This window comes from Cuculus canorus, chromosome 6 (assembly GCF_017976375.1).
Source record: "Cuculus canorus isolate bCucCan1 chromosome 6, bCucCan1.pri, whole genome shotgun sequence".
Lineage (NCBI taxonomy): Eukaryota > Metazoa > Chordata > Aves > Cuculiformes > Cuculidae > Cuculus > Cuculus canorus.
In genome coordinates this window covers 35,779,045-35,804,875 of record NC_071406.1, presented here as the reverse complement: position 1 = coordinate 35,804,875, position 25,831 = coordinate 35,779,045, and the positions used below count along the sequence as shown (strand labels likewise).

The window sequence follows — 25,831 nt, the reverse complement described above, 5'->3', positions numbered from 1 at the left end:
TAGTGGAAAACAATTTATTTGACAAATTTCTGATTGGACAATTCTAGTAGAACACAGGCATAAAATAAAACTAACTCGTACAATGGGGTTTTGGATACAAAGTAAAGAGTTTGGGATGCCAATACCTGGCAATCACTATTGCTTTCTTGGAAGCGCATGAATTCATAGTAAGAGCACCAATGGAAGCACTGAAACAAAATCTCACCCAGCCAAACCACATCTTCAGCGTGGTCCTGAAAACAACTGTGTAAACACCAAGGGCCCACATCACCCACATAGTGATAGCACCTTTGTCAGTATATCCGTAGGGCACGAGTCAAAGCCCCTGGCAGATAATGTCAGCTTTTCCTTTGACTTCTCTGGGCTGTGGATGAGGCCCTAATAGTATGGTCAGTGGGTTTCCCTGGGGCCCAGGTGACTAACTCTGAGATGGTCTTATAGAAACAGCACACCCAGAGAGCTCACTGGGAATTAGACAGCTTGACGCTTTTGAAAAAAATATATTAAAAAAAAAAAAAAATCCTGCTAACTGGGCTCAGAGAGATTTTTCCAGAATGGAGCTTGTACCGTGACACAAGTCATCAGGTTATTCATGAGGTTCCTGGTTTCATTGTAGGCCCATGAGATTGGGTAGTGAAGGAGTGCATTTATGTAGCTGCTTCTAGGGTTTCTCGCCTCCCCAACAGCTGCTGTACATGTTTCATTTGGTCAGTGCCCGGCCCCCCTGCCCTAAAAGGCAGTGTCAGCACTGAGGGATGCTCCACCACCACCCCAGCCCTGGGAAGTCCCTGCCCTATTCCATGGCACAAGGACAGAGAGGCTTCCACTCAGCTTGAATAATGAGGTCCAGCCCTCCCTGACAAGCATGGGAGAAAAACTGAACTTGCCAGCCATGACAATGATCCCCTCTCAAATATGCTGAAATGTTGAATTTGAAGCACTTGAAGCACAGCATTTGGTTAGGACCATTGTGAGATGGGCAAGTGCTCAGCTGATGTATGAAGAGAAGAGGCAAACTAACAAAAGAACCCTGTATCTGAAAAGAACCTTAATCAGCCTTATAAGACCAGGCTAGTCCTTAGTGGTACAAAATTCCTCATCTTGATTCTTTCTTGGCAAAAAACCAGCAGGATGAGGTTGTTTTTGGTATTCTGGCAGGTTATTACTAGGTGTGCTTGTGTTTGCCTGCTGTGGGGAGGGAGGTTTGAGGCCGAGAGAGCAGAAATGCAGATGATGAAGCAGGGGAAGAATTAGGGGAATGATGCACAGCCAGGCTGTGGCAGTGTGGCTATCTGCATAGATGCAAATTCCTCAGGTTGGTCAAGAATACTGTTAATTTCTTTTTGTTTTGTTGGGTTTCATTTTTAGATGAGAGAGAAGCAGGCATGGCCTTGGCAGAAACCCACCAGGTGCTCAATCAACAGCTATTTTCCTGGAGACAGTTTGGTAGAAGACACCACGCAGCAGAGAGGTATAGTCAGGCACACGAAAGAGGTGGCGCTCCCCATAGACCACATCATAGTCTGCGCTCTTCCCGGTGACCAACACACGAATGTTTGGCTCATTGGCTTGGCTGCCCACTGCCAGCACATAGATCTCAATGCCAGCCTGCTGAGCTTCCTGCACAGCCCTCTCAATAGCCCTTGCAGTGATCCCTTGAGAGTTGCCATCAGAAAACACCAACACCCTCTTCTTTGCACTACCACGGGCGGACCGCTGGTACAGTGCCGTGATGAAACGCAGAGCGGCATTGATGTCTGTGGCGTCGTTAATGAACTCCATGTTGTCGATGGCTTTGGCAATGACCGTGTAGTTGTACTGGAACTGAGCTTCCACTTTCTGCTGATTCTTGCCACTGTACTGGACCACTGAGACACGGACGGAGTCATCGGCAGGCTTGCCAGCCTCCAGGAACCGCTCTGCCAGCCGCTTCACGAACTTCTTGGTGGTCTCAAAGTTCTTGCTCCCCACGCTGGTGGAGCTGTCCACCAACAGCGTGATGTCTGCTGGCTCAGTGAAGGTGACTGTAAGGAAAACCCATGGCTCATTACGTTGTGTTTCTCCTTCTGCCACTTCCATGGAAAGCCAGTGAAGTCACTGGCTGTCTCACAGGCTTCCTGCCTTGCCAGACTTGGGCAAATGCCCAGGCTCTGGGTACTTGCTAGCTTGGTTTATTCTAGCCCAGTGCTGTCCTACACTTGTCTTTTTACTTGTCATTTCTTCTTGTATTTGGTTACAGTAGGCTGCATTCCCAGGTACTTATCTGGCTTAGATAATCTAGTGACTCTTGTTACCTAAATAAAGTGCATGTTTTCCTTGACTTACATCGTCCTTGCATGTCTGGGGAGCCACTTCGTCTTCCAGGGCTGGCATCTTTCCATGATGAGTCTGAGGATTGTATTCATTTCTGGCCTGGTGGTGTACTGAATAAGTTCCTCCCTGTACTCACTATTCAAGGACATTTCTCACATATCCCTGCCACAGCGCTGATTTTCGCTTGTGCTCTCACCACCACATAGTGATTGATCTCACTATTTGCCTCAGCTGAATCTTGTGAGGGCTCAGTCTGGCACAATCTCCTTTCTAGGTTTGTGGAGCCAAAACCCCAATTTCTAGCCTTTTTTTTTTGCCCCAGGTTCTTTGGGCTGTGAGTTCGTGAGAGACTCTGTGAGCATCTAGCAAGGCTCGCTCACTTCTCCAGTCCATGTTGTAAGAGGTCTCCAAGCTATGCATTCCCACAGAGGCAAACTCCCACTTCCCCATCACAGCACCCACAACCTTTTCACGCGACAGAGTCAATACTCACTTGGGCAGGTGTAGTCCGGACATTTCTTCTCTGTTAAGAAAATTAGAGAGAGTAACGTCACTGGCTCACCCAGGAAAACCACTGCTCCTACAGAACAGCTTTCTGTGGAGCCACAGTGGGGACAAACACTCTTCTTGGTCACAGCCACATTGTGCAAGGTGCTGTGCAAAAGCTATAAATGTGCACCAGAAAGTGTAAAGGTGCTTGTTTAACACAATGCTGTGGTCAGAGACGTCCTACAGCAGCAGAGGAATTGGACTGAGCTGCAAAGTTTTCTTAGACATGAGATGTCCCTGCCCCTTATTCTACTAAATCTTGAATGTTGTTCTCTTTCCTCAACACCTGCTTAAAATCATGACTGGGGGAAGGCAGGGAGGGCACTCTGCATTCTTCACCCTTTGGCTGAGTCAATCTTCACTGTGTTCCTTATTGCCTCCAGCTAAACTTTCACCTACCTTGACAGACATACGAGGTGATGTTCTGCAAGAAGGTGTCATCCAGGAGCTCAGCATAGTTGTCCCTTTGAATGGATAGTCCTGGCCTTGTTGGTCTGCTTAAACAAGCAATGTCATTCAGGTGATCTGGATTTGGAGGGTTCCGGAAAATATCTCCTATCCCAAGGGAAACCACCTGCAGGGAAGTTTGAGTCCATCACTTGATGCATTCATCACCTAATGCATTCATAAGCCCGAGCACCTGTCATTTTGTAAGAGTGCTTCTACTGTGTCCCCTGCCCTTGCTTTGGGTAGTGAAGACATGCAGATCTCCAGAGATCCTGCACTATTCCGATGCGTGGCTGCTGTGTGGCAGTCCTCTGCAGTTAGGGTGCTTCCCCTGTGTTCTTACCGGGGTGACATCGCACAGAGAGTTGAGCGGGGTAGGGTCCCGCAGTGTGTCAGAGCGTCCATCTGTAATGACAATAGCGACTCGCTTGTCAGAGGTGAATCTCCGCAGCAGGTTTTCTTTAGTGAACTGCAGGGCTTCTCCAGTGTAGGTGCCCCCAGCTATCCATTTGAGGTTCTTGATTGCCCTGCAAGCACAGACACCAGTGAGCCTGCAAGCCCTGGCCCATGGATGCTGAAGAAGCCCCTGAGAACATGTGTCTCATTGCCACACTTGCAAGGCAGGGCACCATCCCTATAGTGTGCTTTGGGTAAAACACTGGCAAGCTCCTTGACCTCAGCATCACCTGCAATGCCACCAACCACTGCTTTCCACTAAAGAATTTTTAGAGTCCTTGCAGCTGCAGGAGCTGCTGGCCTCAAGATAGAAGGTGTGAGGGGAGTGAGTAAGTATCTCTGAGTCAGGTCTGTGCATGATGTACCAAGACCCCACAGACTTACTGTTTGAGTGCCCCTATGTTGTCTATGTTGGCATCCCCCATGGCCACCAGCTCCTGTGTGTTGTCATGGCTGTACTGCACAACGCCCACACGGGACTCCCCAGCTTCAAACTGTTGGAAAAAGCAGGAGTGAGTTAGGTCCAGATACTTCCAGGGGCCCTGGAGAGCTCAGAAATCCTACCAGTGGTTTAGTACTGAATACTTTCCTGACAGACTCTGTCATTTCTCCTCTGCCTTATTCCAGGCAGAAGGAGCTCCAGTAGAAGTGGATACGTATGGGGACCAATTTGGTGAACAGTCAATGAATCAAGACCCATATCCAAGTTTCCCAGCGGAGTTGTCTCAACATGAGCCACTGGCCATGGTGGGTGGCCAGGAATAATCTTTCTTCAAAACTTCAGTTTTTCTTCCAATACAGTGGTTTTGCTGCCCAGCTACAGCCTTTCAGACTTTTTACCAGCTCTTTGCCAACTAAAGAGATCCATGCATGTCTATAGAAGGATCCAAAGGCAGGTTGTCACAGCTTCACAGTCCATGTGCTACAGATGTGTCTGACTATACCTTAAGGAAAGGCTTCATCCCAAACATCCCTTCCAAATCACAGGGGTAAATGAAATTTCCCATGCACAGTGGGTTACCAGGAAAGAGTTGGGGGTGCAAGCATTTGTTTCCCTCTTCAAACTGAAAGACTTGCCACTGGGACAACATTGCTGTTTTGGGCTGTGAAAATCCTTTTTAGTAGTGTGCTTAACTGGCAACCTAAACTCAGGCTTGGGGGTAGATAGGAGTGCCTGGGGGGCTGGCCTTTAGGGAGCCAGGGGAAGCTGCAACACCCCTCACGAGTTATCTGCTCCAGCCACTCAAAATGCTCATCAGGACATAGAAGAGACTGAGAGACTGATTGATCAGACAAATACTTAATCAGCTGGGACATGGAAGAGGAGCCCCTTCACCCAGAAAGAGTGAAAAGCCTATATTTTGGGATAACACACTGCTATGTCATCTCCAGGACTTTATGAATCTGAGAAGAATAAAAACCCACCCTGGTCATATACTTGAAGGAAAGCCTTGTGGAGGTTCTTCTGTAGTGGAGGTATCTCCCCACTTTTCTGCTCACAGTGAAAAAGAAGTGAGTGCATACAGTATGTCATGGCACTCAGTGGAAATCTCACCTTCACACGCTCATCCTTGCTCAGGCGGTCGATGACTTTGATGATGAAGTCCTTAGCAATCTGGAAATTCTGCAAACCGATGCTCTCCGAGCTGTCCAACACAAAGAGGAGGTCGACAGGACCACAGGTGCACTCTGCAGCAAGGCATGGGAGCAGAGGGGTTTGTGCTTTCTGTTTGAGTAGCTCACTCATAGCAGCACGCTTTGCAAGGAGGCATACCCAAGCAAGCAGTTATTAGTCTTGACTGGGTGCGTATACTCTATCTAGCCACAAAGCATGGTGTAAAATAAAGCGGCAAAACAGCTCCATAGGAGATCTGAAAATATTTGCATTTTGCTCAGTGCCCCCTACAAGACACGCAGCATTTCCAAGCAGTGAGTACCCTTAAAACCCCCAGTGATTATTCCAAAATCCATTTCCTCATACGCTTTCTCACTTCTTCCATTCACCCAACCCAGGAGGACAGAAGTGACACTGGTGGGCTGGAGGTGGCTGACTCAGCGTGCTGCCCTCTTTCTCAAGAGCCCTTGGCTCTTTCTTCAGGCTTCTGGACTACAAACCCAACCCACTGGGATAGCATCAGAGCAGGAAGAAAAAATGGCACATTTCTTTGCAAACCAGTGCAGGATTTGGAAGGAGGAGGACAGAGCTGGATCCACAGCATGCCCTAAACTGATGTCCATTTTCAATTGCAAAAAGGATGGAGAAAATCTGCCTGCACTTTGCCAGCACAAAGCGCCTTGACAGCAGTTTTCCACTTGTAGGACTCAGCCACAGCAGCGTCCAAATCTGCACAACAACCTCAGGGAGAGCTCCCTGCTCTCCCCTGCCTCATGCATGCTCTGTCCTCCCTCTTGGGTTCTCAGCACGTCAACATAGCAGAAGGCAATGAACAGGGAAAAGGAAGGGTTCAAGCAAAGAGAAGGAGTAGCACAGGTTTGCAGAGCAGCTTGGCCAAATAACACTCACCACAGCAGGCTAGAGGAGGAGAGAAAGAAAGAACATTAAAATGCTGCATGTAAGAGTTTGTCATACACTAGCGTAGACTGCAAGTCTGTCTTTCTGCAAGCCCAAAGATGTCTGATCTGGACAATTTGAGCTCATGGAGATTTTTCTCCTGTTTCAGACCATGATGCTCTGACCTGCAGCACTGTACGCTGCAGAGCTCTGTTTCTGCACATGCTGATGCATTCTTATTTAAATAAAAATAAAAGCTAATCCTGGAGGGATTAAGTAAATCGCCAGGGTATGGAGCTCAAACTCAGTTTCCTAAGTACCCTGTGTCCTTCCAGCATTTCATTATTGACTGGGGGCCAGAAATCCTTTACAACACATGCATACTGCTGTTCCGAATGGCAGGACACCCTAGAACAGACCTCCGTTTCCCAAGGAGGAAAGTCAAACCCTGGTGTTTAAGAAAAAAACATTGTAAAATGGTCCACACAAAGATTTTACACAGCTTTGCTCATAATTTCCGTGAAGGGTAACTGTTTATGCACAGACACAGCAGAGCAGCCTGCAGCACATGTAAGTGAAACAGACCTGCTCTAGAGATGCAGCTGGGAGTCCCTGTGTCAAAAAAAAGGGACAGCAACACACCAGAGATTTTATCTCTTTTTGGCTGCTGTCCCAACCACAGGGAAGACCTCACACCTCTGTCCCAGCTTATTGACTTAATTGTGACTCATGGAAGCAAAGTAGTGCCCGTGGCATCCCTCTGCATGCTGCCTGCGGATGGCCCCACACCCATGAGGGGCAGAGAAAAAGCAGCCAACTCTGACTCCTCAAGGAGCCAAGCAGGGTGGGAGGAACAGAACAGGGATACTCACAGCACATCTTCATGATGATGTCCAAGATTTCACATTCCTGAAAACAGAAGTGGAGAAACCTTTGAAGAATAGAGAAGGCAGCTGCTTGGCTCCCAGCTGCTGCCCACCACCCTGCTACTGCTTTGAGCCCTCAAAGGAGGTCCTGATTTGGAAATGAGTGATATGCAAATGGGGTGCACTACAGATGGCACTGGCTGGTGACAGAATGGCATGAAGGAAGTCTGGCCAGTGACACTGACTGGTACAGTGATGGGGAGCAGCCACCGCCCTGCCCAGAAGCACAAGGGTGCCCCAGCATCAACCCCCTCCCAGGAGCCCTCATGTGGGACAGGGCAAGTGCAGACCAAGCAAGCAGCATCCCGTCCTACTCACATCTGGCCCTGGAGGTCCCACAGGTCCTGGTGGTCCCTGTAAAGCAGAAGTGTGGAGAGAGCAGTTACACAAGCAGCCGGTCCCACCTGCAACAAGCTCTGCTGGTAGCTTGCTAAGTAATGCTGAGTTGTGGCTACCCAGCTGCTGGCCCCTGCGCTGCGCTTTGAACAGGTACATCTGCTTGCTTGCACAATGCCCTGGGGCTGCATGGGGGTGGGAGGAAGGAGATCTGTTTCCATGTGTTGCAACATCCACTGAAGAGGGAAAGCGAGCTCTTGCTGCAGGCAGCAAGTGCACACACCATGTGCAACATGGCTTGGCATTGCCTCCACAGTACCCAGGGGAGGGAAGAAGGGATGGATGGATGGATGGATGGATGGATGGATGGATGGATGGATATCATTTGCTTGGGAGATGCCTCTCCTTTAGCCTCCAAATCAATGTGAGGCCACGTAAGCAAGTGGCGACTCGATATGAACTGAAACAATTTCAGATTCAGGATGTTCACTCCGAAAGTCTGCTCGCCCTTACTGAACCTGATCATATGAGAATGCTTTGCTCATGAAAAAACACAAGCGCCTGTATTTTCTGTCTTGATTTGGGGTGAACATGATTTCAAAGGCATGTGTTCCAGGCTGCAGCAGTGGGTTTTCAAACTTCCTTTCTCCTACTTGAGTAGAGAGTAGAGAGCAAGTCTGCCCTGCTGTTAGAAGCTCCTTCAGCCTGGCACACCATGCTCCTTGTTGCAAACCCTGCCAGGGTCATCACTTACTGGGCGTCCTTCAGGTCCCCGGTGGCCCTTTGCTCCTTTGATGCCCCTGGGGCCAGAGGTTGGGTTCTGGAATAAAAATAAAACAAAAATCCGCAATTTTGTGTGTGTTGGGGTGTAGCATCTCCCCCTCCTGATGTCTGCTAAGACCTTCTTAACCATAGAAGTGTTATGTCAAATTGCTGTACCCAACCAAATAAGTTAGGACTTGGGAGGGTTGGGGTGAACGCTAGGAAACTCCCTGCATGGGGCAGTGGTGCAGCGGAGGGACAAACATTGGTGCTATCTGGAAGCATAGAAAACCTTGCAGAGATGATAACTACTGCAACCTAACAGATCTGGAGTTTTGCTGGCCATAACTCGTAGGACATAATGAACATCTAGGGAGTACTCCCCTTACCCTCAGATGCTACTCGTCAGCAAAGGGCACTTGCAAACTTACAAAGTCTGACAGGTTCTGATGCACAGGCAAGATAGTTTTAGAGACGCAGCCTGAAGCTCCTGTGCTGTTATCACAGAGAAAAATGATTCATCTTAATACAGGTTACTCACATCATTGCCAGGGTCTCCAGCCTCCCCTTCATCGCCTTTAGGACCGACATAGCCTTTTGTTCCCTGAAAAACAGTACAGAAGAGACTCCTGCATGGACAGCTGTTGTCAGTGTGGTGTTTGTGCTGGCATGTGGTGACTTTGTGAAAGCTGAATCAGAAGAGGGAAAAAAAGCATTGTGTAGGTTCCTTAGCACCCAATTACAGTCCTGTCAAGAGAGACCTTCTTAGGTGGCTTTCACTGTTATAGCACCATGCTGTTCCATCTGACTGGCACTTTCAACCCCAAATTCTGGCTCTGGGGCTGCATCAGAGAATGCTCAGCTCAGACTGCTGTTCTGGGTGTTACTATTGGTGTACCAAGGCAGGACACTTCCACCAGAAGCATTCAGTGCAGGGAGAGGTGGGCAGAAGGAATAGATGGCTTTGGAGGTGCAGGCTGCTTGAGGAAGCCCATTTCATCATGCGGATGGAGAGGCTCTAGGAGCCAAACCACAAGCCAGGAAAATTCCTGTTGGGTAGAAGAGGAAGCAGCACACTTACGTTAATGCCAGGGTCACCTCTGTCTCCTGTCTGCCCCTGGAGAGAAAAGCAAGGAAGCAAGTTAGGACAGATAAGCAGAAATAATGATCTTACAGTTTCAAAGCAACACGAAAAACTTACAGGGGCACCTGTGAATCCAATCGTGCCATTCCCAGGAGGGCCATCCTCACCCTGGAAATGAAAGGAGATATACGGAGATAATTAAAGGTAGAGCCCTTAGACAGTATGGCAGCAGGATCCTTCCCTCCTTAGGCAGTCCATCTCCACCCTAAATGTTTGTGCAAAACATATGTGACTGGTAGCTTGGGCAGTGGTGCAGGCAAATAAAAAGGGCATCCTCCTTGTGTGTGACCTGCACAGCCACCGAGAGGAGAGTGATGCTGTCACTCTCAGAGACTGGAGATATGGCCACAGTCTGGGAACACACTGGGAAGTATCAGGTCTCTGTTGCTGGAAAGTATATCCCAAAATACAGCTCTTTGAGCCTGCAGGTGTGGTACAGATTCAAAAGCAGGCTGCTGGCAAATTTTCTCAGCATATCTCATCTGTGTAGGAATACAATTTATTTTCTTCCCGAGTTGGACCATGCTGTGTGGATCCCTTCCATGCTATATGCGACCCCCTCAAATACCACTCACCCTTTCTCCCATCAGGCCAGGGTCTCCAGGCAGCCCTGGTGCTCCAGCGAATCCCTTTGGGCCCTGGAAGGAGCAGAAGAAGTGGTGAAGCATTGTTCTTTGAGTTGGGAAGATGATGCCTTCTGAGGCAACTGGCTACCATCATGGGAGGTGTTTTGCTTATGCAAGAGAAATGCAAAGCCTGCAGGCGGGCTTTGCGTTCTGCTTGCTTCCTGCCTTGGATATCAACTCTGCAGATTCAGGTGGCTGCCCTTGGAGAGAAGCTACCCGAGCTTCTGTGATAGGAAGTCACATGCCTTGTGGTGTGGCTATACCCTCTCCATGAGTGGAGCCTCTGGGAGTGGGGAAAAAGGCAGCCATGGCCTTAAGGATCCATGAAAAATGTCTCTATGTTCCTGCCAGGAAGCTGCCTCCTGAGTTTGTGCCTACTATGGGCTTCCAAGATCTGTGGGATTTGTGGACAACATCTCCTGGTCTTCCCTTAACTCCCCCCTCTTAGAAGATGCAGTGATGAAGAAGCACTGACCTCACTGCCACGGGGTCCATCATCTCCTCTGTAGCCCTTGGGTCCAGAGGGTCCAGCCTCACCCTAGGGAAACACAAAGAGCTATCACAACAGGGATTTTGTCTCAGTGCTGCCCCTGCCCACATTATTTTGTGATGTGGTGGCTGGGAGCAGCTGCCTCATGCCTTGTACCCATCCATGAGTCACCTTCACCTCAGCCAGCATCACAAGAAAGGACCTGCTGACAGGGGCTAGTGTAGGTGGGGAGATGCTTCAGGAGCAGTGCCCGGCTCATCCAGTGATCCCTTGCCTTCTCCTGCCTGTACAGGCTGATGGTCCCAAAGCTTCCTTACGCCCTGCTTTCTCTGTAAACCCCGTCAGAGGCAGCCCTGGCCAGATCCATGCTAAACACGAGCCAAACCAAGAAGCTTTCTGGGCCAAGGCATGACACTGCAAGCGTGGGTTAAACACCCTGTGCTTTCAGTGGCAGCCAGGCTGTGAGAGTGAGCAGCTTCCCAGCAGGGCCTCCAAGGACCTGGAAGCCATCCATCTCCTCCACTCCTTGGTCTGATGACAGAAGACATGGTGGAAAGAGGATCAAGGATGCAGAGATGATGTTTTCTACCTGCAAAGCACATCCTGGTTGTATAGTGGCATCTCATCAACTGTGGCAGAGGTGTCCTCAGGGCAGAGAAGAGTCCTTGATGGAGCACGTCACCCTAAAGATGAAACAGAACTCCTTCCACAGCATCCCTCCCCATGTGTGGGGGATTAGACAGGGTCTGGGTCACAGCTGGGCTGATAGAGGCCTGTTCATAGCTCTGGGGAGTTTCTGTCCTCAGGAGGCTGTAGAGTCCTGGCAGCGTGTGCTGGAATGGACCAGAGCTGTCACTCTGCCACATCCCATCTGGGCAGCAGCCGCTTGGTCCGTTGGCTGCAGGGCTTGCCAGAAACAGTCAGAGACAAGAGAGGAGGTGGGAGGATGATTTTTTTTTTCTCTAAGAGCTGTGATGGATGTCTAGGGGAGACCTTCCCATCTTCTTCTTGGTGCCAGCACCACTTCAGAGGGTTTACTTGCAAGAAGACTGGTAATGATGGTGGGTAGAGATTGGTTAATGATGCTCTTGTCTGCGGGTCCAAATGCTGGAGCAATGCAGAATCCTAGATGGACCTAAGTGTGCAGCCAGTTTCCAGGCAATGTAGATGACATACGTAGGCAGAGAGCAAACTGTGGTGAGAGCGAGTGATTGCTTGGCAAATTGGCCCCTCCTGCACTGTGGCTGCAGGCAAGAGTCATGCCAGTGCAAAACTCTCAGTCTTTTAAATGGTCCCTGCAATGAGTCCTGTGACTGCAGTGTCCTGGCAGGCAGAAGGCAGCACTTGCTCAATGGTACCTGGACTCCAGCATCATGGCAGCCCAGGCTTTCTCCATGTCTTCATTTTTAGCACCTCTGAGCTTTTTGGGAGCTGTTGAGTCTCACCCTAGCCCACCTTTGCAGCTGCTCTTTCACCACCTGAAAGCTGAGGAAGTTGAAATCCCCTCCAGCTGTCATCTCTGCTCCTCTTCACCCAACATCGGCCATGGGATGCTGATGCTGAACACCCTCATTCCCTCTTCTTCCAAGAAAAGACACACGAGGGTGTAGGGGACTTAAAATTCCATAGCACCGTGCAGAGCACGAAACTGCTCAAAGGCATATGATCTTATTTCTGCACAAAAGCCCAGAAGAGAGAGAGCTGGGAAGGAGGAACAGGAACTCATGATCGCTTACATCAGCCAAAGCTGGATCCACAGCACCCTTGGCTCACGCTGGCTACACATGGCCTCACTGTAGCGCACAGTGCAAATCCCTTGCAGCCCAGGAGGAGTTTATGGAGATGCAGAATTTTGGATTAGGAAATCTTTAGCAGCTCTGTCTACTTCCTTTCTGGGTGCAACAAGAACTGGTTACATGGCCAGGAAGAGAGAGGGACTACCAAACCTGCCCAGGGGGATCAGAGAAAGAAGGTGCTGACCTTTAGCTTCTCTCGGATAGAAAGAGGGTGTAACATAGTCACAGGCTAGTGGGACCCCTTTCCCCTTGCCCAGAGAAATGTATTCAAGGAGCCAGAGCTTGCAGATAACACGGCTTGAAAGGCACTTGTGTTTGCCAAAGTCCTTCTCTTGCTCTTACCCAAGCATTTCTCTTGCCCTAGACCAACTAAACATTTATTTTTTACTTGGCCAAGCAAAAGCATTCTCCCTCAGCTTATGGAAAAAGTGTCTTTTCTTTGCAACTGCTTTTGAAATCTCCCTAGAGTAGTAAAGGCTCCGGGGCAGCCTTTTGTCTGGGGAGGCATTGGAACTGCTGTTGCAATGCTTCCCTCTCTGGAAAGGCTTTGTCTCAAGTTCAGTGCTCCCCAGAAGGGAAGAACTGTGTCTCTCAGATTCAGTGACAGCAGGAAGACCGTTCTTTCACCCTCCTTCTCCTCCTCCCCACCAGTGAAGGCTGGCTGGAGGCAGGCTGCCCAGCATGCTTGCACAGCTCTGGCTCCCAAGCTTGCATCAAATCTCTACCTCAACTCTTCTTCTACTCTACTAGTTCTTCTGCCTCAAACTGGGAATGAGCATCTACTACATGGAGAGCAGCTCCAGTCCTTTCTCGTGCGCTGTTGTCAGCCTGCAGCACTAGCTCATTACACGCACACATCAAAAGTACTGCCTTCCCAGCAGGGACACCTCCCAAAACAACACCTCTCACCACGACAGTGCCTAACAAGCTGGATGCTGCCACTCTTTGCCTGTGGCAGGAGCTCAGCTCAGCTACAAAGAGCAGGATCTGGACAAATCCTCCTATGTGAATTTGGTGATCTTCACTAGCACAAGACAGGCTCAAGAGAAGGCAAGCACAACCCTGGCACAAGCATATCCTGCGCTTAGGCTGCAGCAGCCCTTTCATGGCTCTCCTGCACTCCAGATCTTCAGGGCTTTTCAACACTTGTTCAACCTTAAAAGACTTCAAAAGCTGTCTCATCTTTGCCAGCATGCTGGTGTCCATGCTTCTCCATGTGAACGCCCATGGAAATCCTCTTCCACCAATGTGGGCATGTTTACCTCAATACTTCCTGGTACCTCAGGGTCCATCAAAACTGTGATGCTGTGGGTAGGAGGGGAGTTGTCCCACAGAGCCTCATCCACGGGCGATGTCAAAGCATGCTTGCTCGGGTGGAAAGACCCTGATGGTCATTACAATCAGTGCTATCATCATGCAAGAGCACCTCCAGACCCAGCATTATCAACTGGGAGCTGGTTGTGACTTTGGGAAGAGAGACTTTAATTGTGCAGCAGCCAGAGGGCTTCTTCAGGCTGGAGGTAGCCAGCTCTACTCTTCAGGAAGCTTGTGGGGTCTGAAAACTGTTACTTGAGGCTCACAAGGACAAGAAGAACCCAGAGCATGAGGGCCAGACCTTGCCATAAGCAGACTTGAGGAACGCTGGCTTTGGGACAGTGCCTGGCCCCAGACCTGAACATTTTGTGCACTGCTGCAGCTCACACTTGCCAGTTTCCAAATCTGTCAGACGCGTTGACATCTGTTTCCATAGGATTGGGAAATGGTGTAGAGGTTTCTCTGTCCTCAGCCCAACAGCCAAGTCTCCTTTTTTTTAGCCCTGTCCATATTCTGAGTTCTCCAAGGTATCCCTGCCCCTCTTCATCAGCTTTGCTGCCTGGTCTGGAAGATGCTGCAAACTTTCCCCAACATGCTATGGCATCAGTTAAGCTACCTACTCCACTCTTCCCCCTGCCCCAACTGCATCCAGCTGGGATCCAGAAGGTTACACCAAGCTCTTACCTGGTCGCCAGGTGGTCCAAGAGGTCCTTCCCGCCCTTGGTCACCAGGTGGTCCAACATCTCCCTGAAAACGCACACAGAGGACATGAGAAACCCAAAGGGAGCAGGCAGAGAGTGCAAAAGGCCCTGTGTGCAGCAAGGAGCAAGGATGCAGCACCAATAGCACATACTGGATAGAAATGCAGTCGTCCAAACAAGGAGGTTTTCAAGGCAGGTTCAAGAGGTGGGTAGAAAACTCTGAGAGGTGTGGGGAGAGAGAGAGAAGGGCTAATGTAGACACTTTGAAGCCAAAAAGATGGCCCTAAGAAGAAGACCTTCTGAAGGATGGGATTGTCTTCCTGGTATTCTGGTATTCTACCAGAAAAACAAATTCCTGGAGAGACATATCCCACTTCACTGTGGTGGCATGTGCCTCTGTAATGTTACTGGTGCAACCCACCGTGGACACTCTCCTCCCTCTCTCTTTTCACAAGACTTCTGCAGATACACTGACCCGTCCCTGGCTCCTCAAACCATGTAGTGGCTCTTCCCAGCCACGCTCTCCAACCATGGCTGCTTTTCTAGAGCAGCTTCTGCCCTGGGCAGTCTGCTTGAAGAGAAGCTGCTTTCCTCATACATGGGCAGAGACTCCAGGCTAGCAGCACCCTTAGAATCATAGAATGGTTTGAGTTGCAAGGGACCTTAAAGGTCATCTAATTCCCACCCCTCTGCCATGGGCAGAGACACCTCCCACTAGATCAGGGTGCTCAAGACCCCATCCAACCTGGCCTTGAACACCTCAAGGAATGGAGCAACCATGACTTCCCTGGGCAACCTGTTCCAGTACCTCACCACCCTCGTTGTGAAGAATTTCCTCCTAATGTCTAGTCTAAATCTGTCCCTCTCCAGTTTATACCCATTCCCCCTAGTCCTGTCACTACAAGCCTTTGTAAAAATTCCCTTTCCAGCTATCTTATAGCCCCCTTCAGGTACTGAAAGGCTGCTCTAAGGTCTTTTCGGAGCCTTCTCTTCTCTAAGCTGAACAATCCCAACTCTCTCACCCTGTCTTGTATGGAAGGTCCTTCCTCCACCCCCTTTTCATCCAGCCTGCTGTCTCTGCTGAGCTAAGGGAATTTCCAAGGGAATGAGCCATGAGGTGAGGAGGGAAATCCTCACCTCTCCCTGCTGATGTTCTCCATGCACCTTTGCCAACACTCAGTACCCTGAGCTGGGTTAGGAACTGTTTGCAGAGAACTGACAGTCTGGGACAGCCTTGAAAATCTGAGCTGAGTTTTTCTGCACCCCAACAACTCCAATAGGAGGAAATGCCCAAGGGCTGGACATGTCTCAATTCCACTTTCACTTGACCAGTGTGGACAGGGTCAGCCTTCTACCAGTCCAGCAGACCTGTGTTCCAATAGGGCAGCGTGTCTGCTGGACCCAGGCTGGCTCCAGGGCACCCTTCCCATCTAGACCCATAGCCAGGAGCGAGCAGATCAGGGAGGCATTGCAAGCGACAGAAGGTGTGGACCCCCACCGCTGCCACCCAAAGGTTTGCTGCAAGCTCCTGGCAATTCAGAAGAAGGCCTCCCCACCCCACTGCAAAGTGGAGCATTACCCCTCAGTGGGCTGCATGAAAGCTAAGCAAAGAGCTTTGCGCCTTTCAGCCAAGTCACTCTCAAGATCAAACAGCATCATGGGCTGCAAGATGAGCATCTTTGCACAAGGTGCTGCTCTGGCTGAAGCCCTGGGATGTGGGGCCAGGGAGCCCCCAGCCCATGGGGAAGGGAGTAGTTCAGAAACTTCCCGTGACAGTCACACCTGACTTAAAACTCAGAGGAAAGTGGTTGAAATCTTAGTGAACTAAGTCCTTATTTGCAAGCTAGAAGCTTCCAGATGTCTTAGCCAAACAGTAAATATTAAACATAACTTCCAGTGGGCCCCGAGCACTGGTGGAGACATTTCTGGCAAGATTGCATTGCCTCGTGCTTGGACTAAATCTTGGAAGGAAGTAGTCCATCGTCTGCTGAACAATTTAACTCCAGGACACTGGCATGCCTTCATCCCACGCACATCTGCCCTGCACACCACGTGCGGCAGTGCTGCCTCTCCCCAAGCAGTAAACAGGACAGGAGAGGCTGCCAGAAGCCCCTGCCAGAGCTGACCCCTCCCCAGGGTGGACTCCTGCCCTGCACCCTACTCTGGTGGTGGATACTGGCTGTCCTCACTGCAGGGACAGGGGAAGTGGCTGGCCAATGCCAGGGATGCTGCTGCTGGTGTCCCGGCTTCCGCCACCCCCACCTTGTGCAGTAGCACCCGTCCTCCCTCTCTGGTGTGCGTGGCACCTCTGTCGCTTGCCACATGTTTGTCCTGGCCTGCAGAGGGCTCCTGCCTGCCCCTCCTACACTCATGCTTTGTGACTCACCCCTGGCAGGCAAGAAAAATACTTTCCTAGTGACTCCCACCCAAAAGAGGAGGGAAGAATGTTCCCCCCTCCTGTCTGCACCCATGCATGCTGCCCTGCTGCTAAAGATCTCCTTCCTGTGCCATCAGTATCCCACGCAGCCCCCAAGCCCCCAGAGGAGGACATCTTGCCCCTTTGCTCTCCATCAACTGGTTTTGCAGCCACAAGGCAGGGCCTGGTCACTTTCCAGCTGTGCTTGGCTTGCTGGCGATGGTCTCCTCTGGATTTTGGCTGTTTAGAGATTAACTGCCAGCATAAAGGCCGATTGCTGGGGGACAATAACAGGTCACCACTGAGTTTGCCTGCTGGTCTGCAGGCTGGTGGAGTTAGCCACGGGGCACCTATTTCTAGTCCTTGGCTGCTAAGTGTGACCCTGTTTGCAAGCAGATGCTGAAAGATGCTCCATGGATGCAGTTACCGGCTCTCCTCTTGGCCCACGGTCACCCGGTGAGCCCGGTGGGCCTCTTTCTCCATCGCTGCCCTGCAAGAAGGCGATGGGAAAACAAAATCAGCATGTACTCCAGCAGAAGCAAAACCCTCCCTCATTGTCCACCTCTGAGTGGGCTCTGTCCAGCCCTCCACCTCTTGCTCTTCTGTAGGCTACTAGCCCCTGCCCATGCCCTGCTGGTGTGGTGCCCAGCCCCAGTATCCTCACTTACACGTTCTCCAGGAGGACCATCTGCACCTGGAGCACCCTGTGGAAAAACAACAGAGGTGGTGAGGCAGTAGGGATGACCAGCAGGCATGCACAAGGGGCATCACAAGCATGGGCAAAGGACTTACCTCATCGCCCGTTTCTCCCACTGGTCCAGGCTCACCAGGGTTTCCAGGCATGCCCTGCATGAGAAAGCCACAGGGGTGCAAATGAGACAAGTCAGCAGGTCTCAGAGCAAAGCCCTGCATGCTTGCAGAGACTTGGGTAAGCTCTGCTTCAAAGCAGACGCTGGATTGGGAGACATCTCCCTCTCACAGAGGGCAGAGGGTGCTCATGGACGGGTGTTCCACCCACCTTCTCTCCAGGGCTGCCAGGAATCCCTTGTCGGCCAGGCTTTCCATCATCCCCAGGCTCCCCCTTCACAAGGACACAAGGCACCATCAAGACTGCATCCAGCACCCAGTGATGGATTTCAGCTCCCATGGCACGGAGGCCATCAGAAACCCCAGTGTACTCCGAGCCCCTTTCTGGGTTGTGGTCTCTGCCAGTCTGCAGCAGATCCCACCCTATTCCACATGCTCCGCGTGTGCTACTTTTTCACAGCAGCCCCCTAATATCTCAGGGATGCTCATACCAGGCTTATGAGCACCTGCTAACCTCGGGCATACTGGGAGTCACATCAACCATATTAATGTGGGTGATGGGCAGCACAGGCTTGCCTCAATCAGTGCAAGGAAGCCAGTGATAGTCAGTCACCACCTCTCCTTCCTGCAGGAGAGTGGTCCAAGCATCCTTCCTTCTACATGGGGTGCAGCAGAGTGGCTCACCTTTCCTCCCTTGGGTCCATAAGCACCAGGATCTCCTTTTGGTCCAGCTGGGCCTTGAGCTCCCTGTTGAAAATAAAGGCAACATCACTGAAAAACCAGGTCAATAAAACTAGCTGTGGGAAAGTAAGCATGGATCAAGCATTCTAGCAGCTTAGCCTGCAGCTCCTCAGCAGTGAAGGACATGCAATCAGGAGCGGTGCAGGGATGGCATGGTGCTCTTGCACCATGGAGCTGTGCAAGCAGCCCTGCAGCTGCATTGCTGAAACACTGCAAAACTGAGTGTACTTCTACAGCTCAGACGAAAATGGCAGAAAAGGTTGTTATTGGGCTGCTCTGGCTGGACTGCAGCGATACTGGTGCTGCCACGGATGTGTCATCCTGGGAGCACGGAAGCAAACAGTACCTGGAAAAATGCAATGTCAGAATATTTTTTTCTAGAGGCCTTCAAAATCTCCAACATTTTCTGGGTGGCCAGTCAGGCCACCAGCAGGCTCAATCTGGTTGATCCTGGGTTTGCCCATCTGGCACTGAGCTCTTCTTTGCCCACTTTCCTGTGCTTAACAGCCTCCAGACAAACGCTGCCTCAGTGTGCAGCTTCATAGGCAGCCCCATGCAATGGGGAACAGCTTCCGGGCAAGCAGAAGGCAGACTGCCCTGGGGACACCCCCAAGATGCCATGGCTGGGACAAGCATTGCATGTCTAGCGTTGCATTTCCAAGTGCAGCAACTCCATCCCACAGCTGGATGGCTCCCAGTTTCCACACCCTCGCATGGCAACCTGCCACACCACTTCATTTGCATTCAAAGGGCGCCCACAGATACGTACGTCGAATCCAGGTGAGCCTTTGCAGCCAGGTAACCCAGGGTATCCAGCTTCACCCTGTCAGACGGAAAAAGCAAGGGTCTCTGTGATCAGCGCCTATGGGAAGACCCCATCCATCATCCCAGAGCCCTGAAATGGACATCCCAGTCCTGCCCCTGGCTGGCAGGTGGAGGGTGGCCCACTGCCCTACATGGTACTATGGCTTCGTTCTCAGACCCCACAACAGTTTTGGAGGGGTAAAAGCCAGCGTCCTCAGGCTAAGCAAAGCACCCCAGAACAGAGATTTACCTTCATGCCATCGATGCCATCGATTCCACGCCTGCCCTTCTCACCCTGAAATGGAGAATAGGGATTATGAAGAAGTAGTTTCCAAAGACCCTTCTTCCCCCAGGCATCGACAAGAAAAAATAAGTAGTGCAAAAGCAGAGACCGACCTTGGCTCCTTTGGCTCCTCTCGAGCCCTGCAAAGCGAAGGAGAGAGATGTTAGCCCCCTGTGCAGAGCAGATCCATTCCCCCATTGCCTCGCGGTCCCCAATCCTCGCGGTCCCCTCAGTCCAAGGGTGCAGGCGTTCACTGTGTTCCTGCACACTGACGGTCTCTCCCATTCTGCCTGGCTGTGCTCACTGCACGGTGCTTGCTTGATCCCTCAGGCTGTGTCAGCTGCAAACTGGCTGATCCAGTTGGATCCTCCATCCTGGCACGAGCAGTGACGTCAGGAGGGATGGATGTGTGGGCACGTACCAGACCCCAACATCATGCAGCTGCCGGGGCAGCCTCAGGTCACCAAGCAGGGGCACACAGAGATCTCCCCCAATATCCTTACAGTCCTCACCTTTTCTCCTCGACTTCCTTTGTCACCCTAGAGATGAAAGGAGAAAGGAAAACGGAAGGATGAAAACACTTGTAGCACAAAGCCTGTGGCCCATCTAGGAACCATGTCTGCAGCCCCACGCACCTTCATTCCTTGGTAGCCGACAGGTCCCATGTCCCCTGGCCTGCCCTAGAGGACAGAAACATAGTGTTACAGAGGCAAATACAATCACCACCATCACCATGGGGCAGATTCCCTCCGGCTCTTGATGTGGGGCTCAGGTCCCAAGTGCCATATGCTCCTACAGAAGGCTTTCCTGTAACTCCACTTCTTGTTTGCTCAGTCTGGGAGCACGAGATCGTTGTGAAGGGCAGAGGGGATCTACCTCCACCATTTCCAGCCTTCCCTGGTGTGAGGGAAACAGGGCACCTGGGGACACGTTACCTGAGATGAAAGGGAAGGGCAGAAATCTCTTGGGAAGGAAAAATGGGATTTCTAAATTTGGAATATTCAAGATGAGTAACTGCACACTCACGTGTGTGGAAGAAATACACCTCACAAAAATAAGTGTAGAGTAAAAAAAATGGGAGGAGGAGGGAAATAGTTTCCTCATGCTGTTAGCTCATTATTTACTGAAGGTTTCCCTGTAACACTGCTGTGCTTGTCATGTCAGAGGACGCGGGAGGGAGCCCAGAGTCCACCCCTGGGCTGGCATACATGAGTCAGAGATGTGTCCTCCAGGAGGAATGGCTATTTTGGGTGAGGAACAAGGAAGCCTTGTAGCAAAAGAGGAGGGGGCCACTCCACTGCTTGGCAGAATGGCTGCAGAAGGGGACAGCTGGCCATGACCCCACTGACTACCCAATGGAAACAGGGTGATGCAGGGGCAAGGGCTGGTAAGGATACATCAGAGAGGTCTGGCCAGAAGTGGCAAAAAAAATAGCTCCAGCACAGTCACCATGGCTGGTCCTTTACTTACTGGTTCTCCAGCCTCTCCTTTCTGGCCGGGAAGACCTGGCTTGCCTCTTTCTCCCTGCAATACAGGATAGAAATAAAGTTAGCTCATCATCCCCAGGAACAGAATGACAACGTGTTGAAAGGAGAGCAGGGAGGGTGGGAGCAGCAATGCTCCATGAACATGGGGAACAAATGACACCAGCTGCTTGGGAGCATGGTGTGGCTTCTCATCCACCTATCCATGGGGCAGTGGTGGGGTGCTGAGGACCTCGTGCCCCACTGGCCTCTGAGTATCCCCAGTGTGCCCGTTCCACTGTCCCGGTCTCACAGCATGGTCACAGCTGGTCCCTCACCTCATTGCCTGGGTCACCAGGAGGTCCGGGGAGCCCTCGGGGAGGCTGCAGTAGAGAGGCATGGGTTTAGACAAGGCACTGAGGCCCAGCCTGGGGCCATGGAGATGCAAACAAAGGGAGCAGAGGACCTGAAACACCTGACTCACCTGGCACTCGAAGGAGCAGCACTGCCCAGAGAGAAGGAGACAACATTAGAGGCAGTGGGCAGTACCAGGGCCAGGCTGCCTCCTGCCTGCGGGGAGTTCGCAAGGGTGGCATGTGCGAGGCAGGGGCTGCCTGCAGGGCAGGACTGTGCCACTGAGCCCCTGCTTGGCAGTGGGTGACCCACAGGGGGCAGGGTCAGGCACAGGGTAGGGGCTGAGGGGAGCTCCAGGGCACACTCACCGACTGCTCTGTGTTAACCTTCTGCAAGAAAAGAAAGCGAAGAGAAGGGCTTTGAGAGAGGCAGGTGAGCTTGGGGAAGGGGCAGGTTGAGGAGAGGACACGTGGTGCTTACAATCATGTCAATGATGGTGTTGATAGTTTCTTCCACATCAAGTTCCCGGGTTGGCTTCAGGCTGGTGGCAGTGAAGTTGCGGCGGTAGGCATGGTCCGTTGCAATGATGTTGAGCCGCTGGTCCTAAGGTTGGGAGGTGGGGAGGGCAGAGTGAGACCTGTGGGCACCCATGCAGGACCCATCCTCAGAGGCCACCCTGGGGGTCTGCATCCTCCCTCCAGGGAAGGGCACTGAAGGGCACTCAGAGCCTCCTTTGATGTGCTGAGGGTCCTGTGGTCTCATGCAGGATCCCTGCAGGGAGCATCCCTGCTGTGTGGTCCCTACCAGGTGGTTGGGGGAGATGGCAACAGAGAACACTTTGATCCCCAAATGTTTGGCTTCATTGGCAGCATCGTCCAGACCTCCGCAAGGCTCCTTGTACCCTTCCAAGGGGTGTCCATCAGTCACCACGATCAGGTATTTATTCTCTTTATGATGGGAGCCACTGCAAGTGTTTAAACACAGGATTTAACGTTGCAAGGAGTTAACAGATGTATCTGGAGAAGAGCGGCTTGGGTATCTCTGGATGCTCAGCTGAGGCAGTGCCCCAGCCTATGGTCAGGGCATGCCTCACCCCAGCAAAGCTAGAGCCCTCGCAACCTATCACCCATGTGCCTATTTATTGCCTAGATGACCTCCTGACCACCTGTCCCACCCTGGGGACAGCTCTGTACAGTGCACAGGGATGTCCTAACCCAGAAGCTCCCAACTTCCTCACACCATGACCATACCACGAGCATCACCTCCTCCACCCACCTTAGCCCTACTGCCTTACCCGATGAGCAGCTCCTCGATGCCTCTCTTTATGGCACAGTCAGTGTAGGTGCCCTTCCCAATGTAGTTCACAGCTGAAACACGATTCTTCAGCTCACTCCGGCCGCTGGGCATCGAGGTGAGGCTCTTGATGAGCACGACTTCATCACTGTAGTGCAGTGCCCCGGCATTCCATACTAGGTTGCGGTCACAGCGGTAATACCTGTGTGCACACACCAAGACACCTCACCACCTTCATCCTCGCCCTGCCGCCACCTCCACTCTGCTTGCACCAGCCTGCCATGTAAAACACAAGTCCTCTGCAGGGCTTTTCTAGGGCTCCCTACTCTCCTGCAAGGCTGGGATATGTCTGATATGCAAAGCTCAGCCACAGGAGCTGAGTAGTTTGTTCAGCAGGTGAAGGACAAAGTGATACAGCTGTCCACAGAGGTCAGACAGTTTGGCAGAGAAGCTTCCTGAAGAGGCATGACGCTGCAGTGGCTGGAGCTGAGCAGGAGATGTTGAGGCAGACAGCCAGGTGTGTGTGTGCAGGACAGGTAACTGCCCAAACACCCCACCCAGGACTTCAGTGACCGTTCTGCTGCAGGATATATTAAAATCAAAGATAGAAGCCTCCCTCTGAAGTATGCTTTGACTCAGAGAGGGATGAGTGTGTGTTGAAACCCCATCCTATGTCCTGACACAGACTGCACCTGTCACTCCACAGAACAAGGGCATCATGCGTCCCTGTGTTTTGGTCAGTGTCCCAGCTAGGGTCTTTTCAGGATGCCGGGTCCAATCCCAAAGGGATGGGGTTGCACAGCTCCCTCACTTCCCCAGGCTCATCTTTTCTCTGCTCAGTAGGATCTTTCCCCAAACCACCTGTGTGATGGCCTTACTGCTCTCCCCTGCGCCTCGCTGCTGCTCCTTGCCATGCCATCAACGCTGCCAACCGCGCTGTGTGTGCTATGGGTGCTCAGCAGCGTGACATGCACAGAGGCGACTCGCAGGGAGATGTCTTCAAAGCAGGTAGAGGGTGGCGGGGTGGGCACAGGGGGTGTTTGAGATGGACTTAGGATATCCATCTGTCTGTCTGTATGCAGCAGGGTCTCTGGACAAAGCCCAGCACCTTGCTTAGGAGAAAGTCATGCTGGTTTGATGGAGGCCTGGCTGGCTGTTCTGAAGCACAAGACTTGTGGTCACTGAATGTCTTGTAAGGTAGTTTTCCTGCCTAGGCAATGGGTAGGTGAGCTGCTAACCCCTCCCACCTGCCTTGAGAGGAAAATTTTACTCCTCCAGCTCCCACAGTACTGGGACATCCCCACAGTGTCCCTCTGGGCACTAGCACACATGTCCCACTGCCCCAAGGACACTTCCCCACGTCTCCAGGACTCATGGTGCTCCGTTGCATCCCTGGATCTCCAGCCAGCGGGCAAGCCATGGCCTTTGCCTCCAGCTCTTCCCAGCTTCAACCCCCTCCAGGATCTGGGAGCTTTGATGCCCTAGGGTGCCCTTATCCTGGGAAAGCCAGGGTCAGACTTGGGTTGGTGGCTGTGAGTGAGAAGGAGGCAGATGAAGAGCTGGGCAGGGAGGTGGATAAAATGCACTCCACAGGTGCCCCCAAAGCTGGGTTCAGTGATGCAGGGTATCCTTGGGGATACAAGGGAGGGTTTGCTCTGCGGGGTGCCCAAGAGCACTGAATTTAACATCAGAGGTGCCCTGCTGCCACCCAAACACCTGGTGTGTTCTGGAGCTGAGCAGCTGGTGGCATGGGGATCACCATCAGTTTGGCCCTACAGAATAACCACCTGGCCAGCTGGAGGTGGTGGGTTTGGGCTCCACATCTGCTGCTCCAGGAAGCCCTTGCTTTTACAAGGGCTGAATGCAGGCACACTGCCACCATCAGCATGGATAAGTAGAAACAGGGCAGCCATGGACTGGGAAAGGGAGGAGACACTTCCACCTCCTTCCCTGGCATCCCTGCTTTCTTCCTCTCTGCCCTTGGATGGATGCACAAAGCAGTCTCAGCATCCCACCCAGCACCAGGGTCCATCCCCAAAGCAGCCTAGACAAAACCCCAGGAGATATACCTGTTTGTCAGCTTATCAATGAACCGGTTGGTGAAATCTTTCACTTGGGCAACCAGGTCCCCAAAGGGCTTCACTCTCAGGGCAACACTCTCTGAGGTGTCCAGGACAAAGAACAAGTCCACAGGGCAGTCTAGGAAGAAGCAGAGAAGGAGCAGTTGGCAGGCAGCCCTGCTGCATCGCCTCCCCAGCCCAGGCTCCTGCTTGCATGCCTGCAGACTTGCTCCCCTACTAGTAGGCTCCCAGGATCTGCACTAAGGGGACTGCTTTTGCATCCGAACCCCACAGGAGACACGCAAGCACACACACATGGCTGAGGTTGCTCTTTTCTGTTTTCTCATCAGGGTTAGCCTGATTCAGGGCAAATTCAGAGAACATCACTTTGTGACATTTAACAGCTTTCTACATATTTTTTTTCCCATTTATGTTCAAAGCATAACTTTGCAAGACCAATACCAGTTACCAGTATAAAATAACATGCAGCTGAAGCAATCACTTAGAAAAAAAAACCCCTATATATGATAGCAATTAATGCAATGAGAAGCTAACATTTGTCTGACACATTTTGGCACAAATATTGCAGAGGAGAGCAAAAATGAACATGTCCCTTAACAGCCAGTGTTAAACCCAAAATATTTCAGAAAACAAATCAGGTATCAGCTGTTATCCGCCTCTCCTGCAGCCCACGGCTACTGCTAACATCTGACAAGACAGAGCCAAGGAGAAAGAGCCATCAAATATTAAAAGTGAGTACGTCTTTCAGATCCTCTCTAATCCTACAGTGCTCTCCTCAGCAAACACAACTCTCCCCCCAAATGTCCCAACAAAGTTGCGGCAGCGGAGGCATCCACTGAGGAGGACAACAGCAGCCGGATGTCTCTGCTCGTCCCTGGGAGGAAAAACACATTGGGAAGCAGCCTGGGCTTACCTTCAGCATTTCCGACTCGGGTGGCTGTTTCTGGGCGCTGAGCCCAAGAGCCCCCCCCCAGGAAGCCGGCGTGGACCAGCAAAGTGAGCAGAAAGTCTCGCAGTCTCATTTTGCTTGGTTCAGATTACCATCGAGCTGGATTGATGAAAAAAAAGCAGGGACGGAGGACCCAGCAGCTGAGAAAAGCCACAGTCCAGGAGCAGGAGTTGCCGAAGATATTTTTTACCGCTTTCCCCTTGGTTTCTGTGGGAGGAAGAGCAGGCAGGAGGGTAAGGGTGAGGAGGAGACTTCTCCAGCCCAAAGA

General features: G+C 51.6%; 1 protein-coding gene across 1 annotated transcript; it reads right to left on the bottom strand.

The window, feature by feature from the left end:
• COL6A1 (collagen type VI alpha 1 chain) lies at window positions 1-25,831 on the bottom strand. The gene is made up of 35 exons (XM_009566891.2): window positions 25,528-25,831; window positions 24,603-24,732; window positions 22,535-22,735; window positions 22,045-22,204; window positions 21,721-21,843; window positions 21,609-21,629; window positions 21,371-21,391; window positions 21,225-21,269; window positions 20,894-20,947; window positions 20,059-20,103; window positions 19,936-19,962; window positions 19,537-19,563; window positions 19,391-19,435; window positions 19,106-19,159; window positions 18,280-18,342; window positions 17,807-17,869; window positions 17,581-17,634; window positions 17,457-17,492; window positions 17,216-17,278; window positions 14,356-14,418; window positions 10,547-10,609; window positions 10,021-10,083; window positions 9,503-9,553; window positions 9,383-9,418; window positions 8,843-8,905; window positions 8,294-8,359; window positions 7,522-7,557; window positions 7,150-7,186; window positions 6,290-6,298; window positions 5,321-5,454; window positions 4,150-4,259; window positions 3,653-3,836; window positions 3,262-3,436; window positions 2,807-2,836; window positions 1-2,024 (listed from the first exon to the last, which is right to left on the bottom strand). The coding sequence occupies exons 1-35, from the start codon at window positions 25,634-25,636 to the stop codon at window positions 1,414-1,416; spliced, it is 3,072 nt and encodes a 1,023-aa protein (XP_009565186.2). The 5' UTR covers window positions 25,637-25,831; the 3' UTR covers window positions 1-1,413.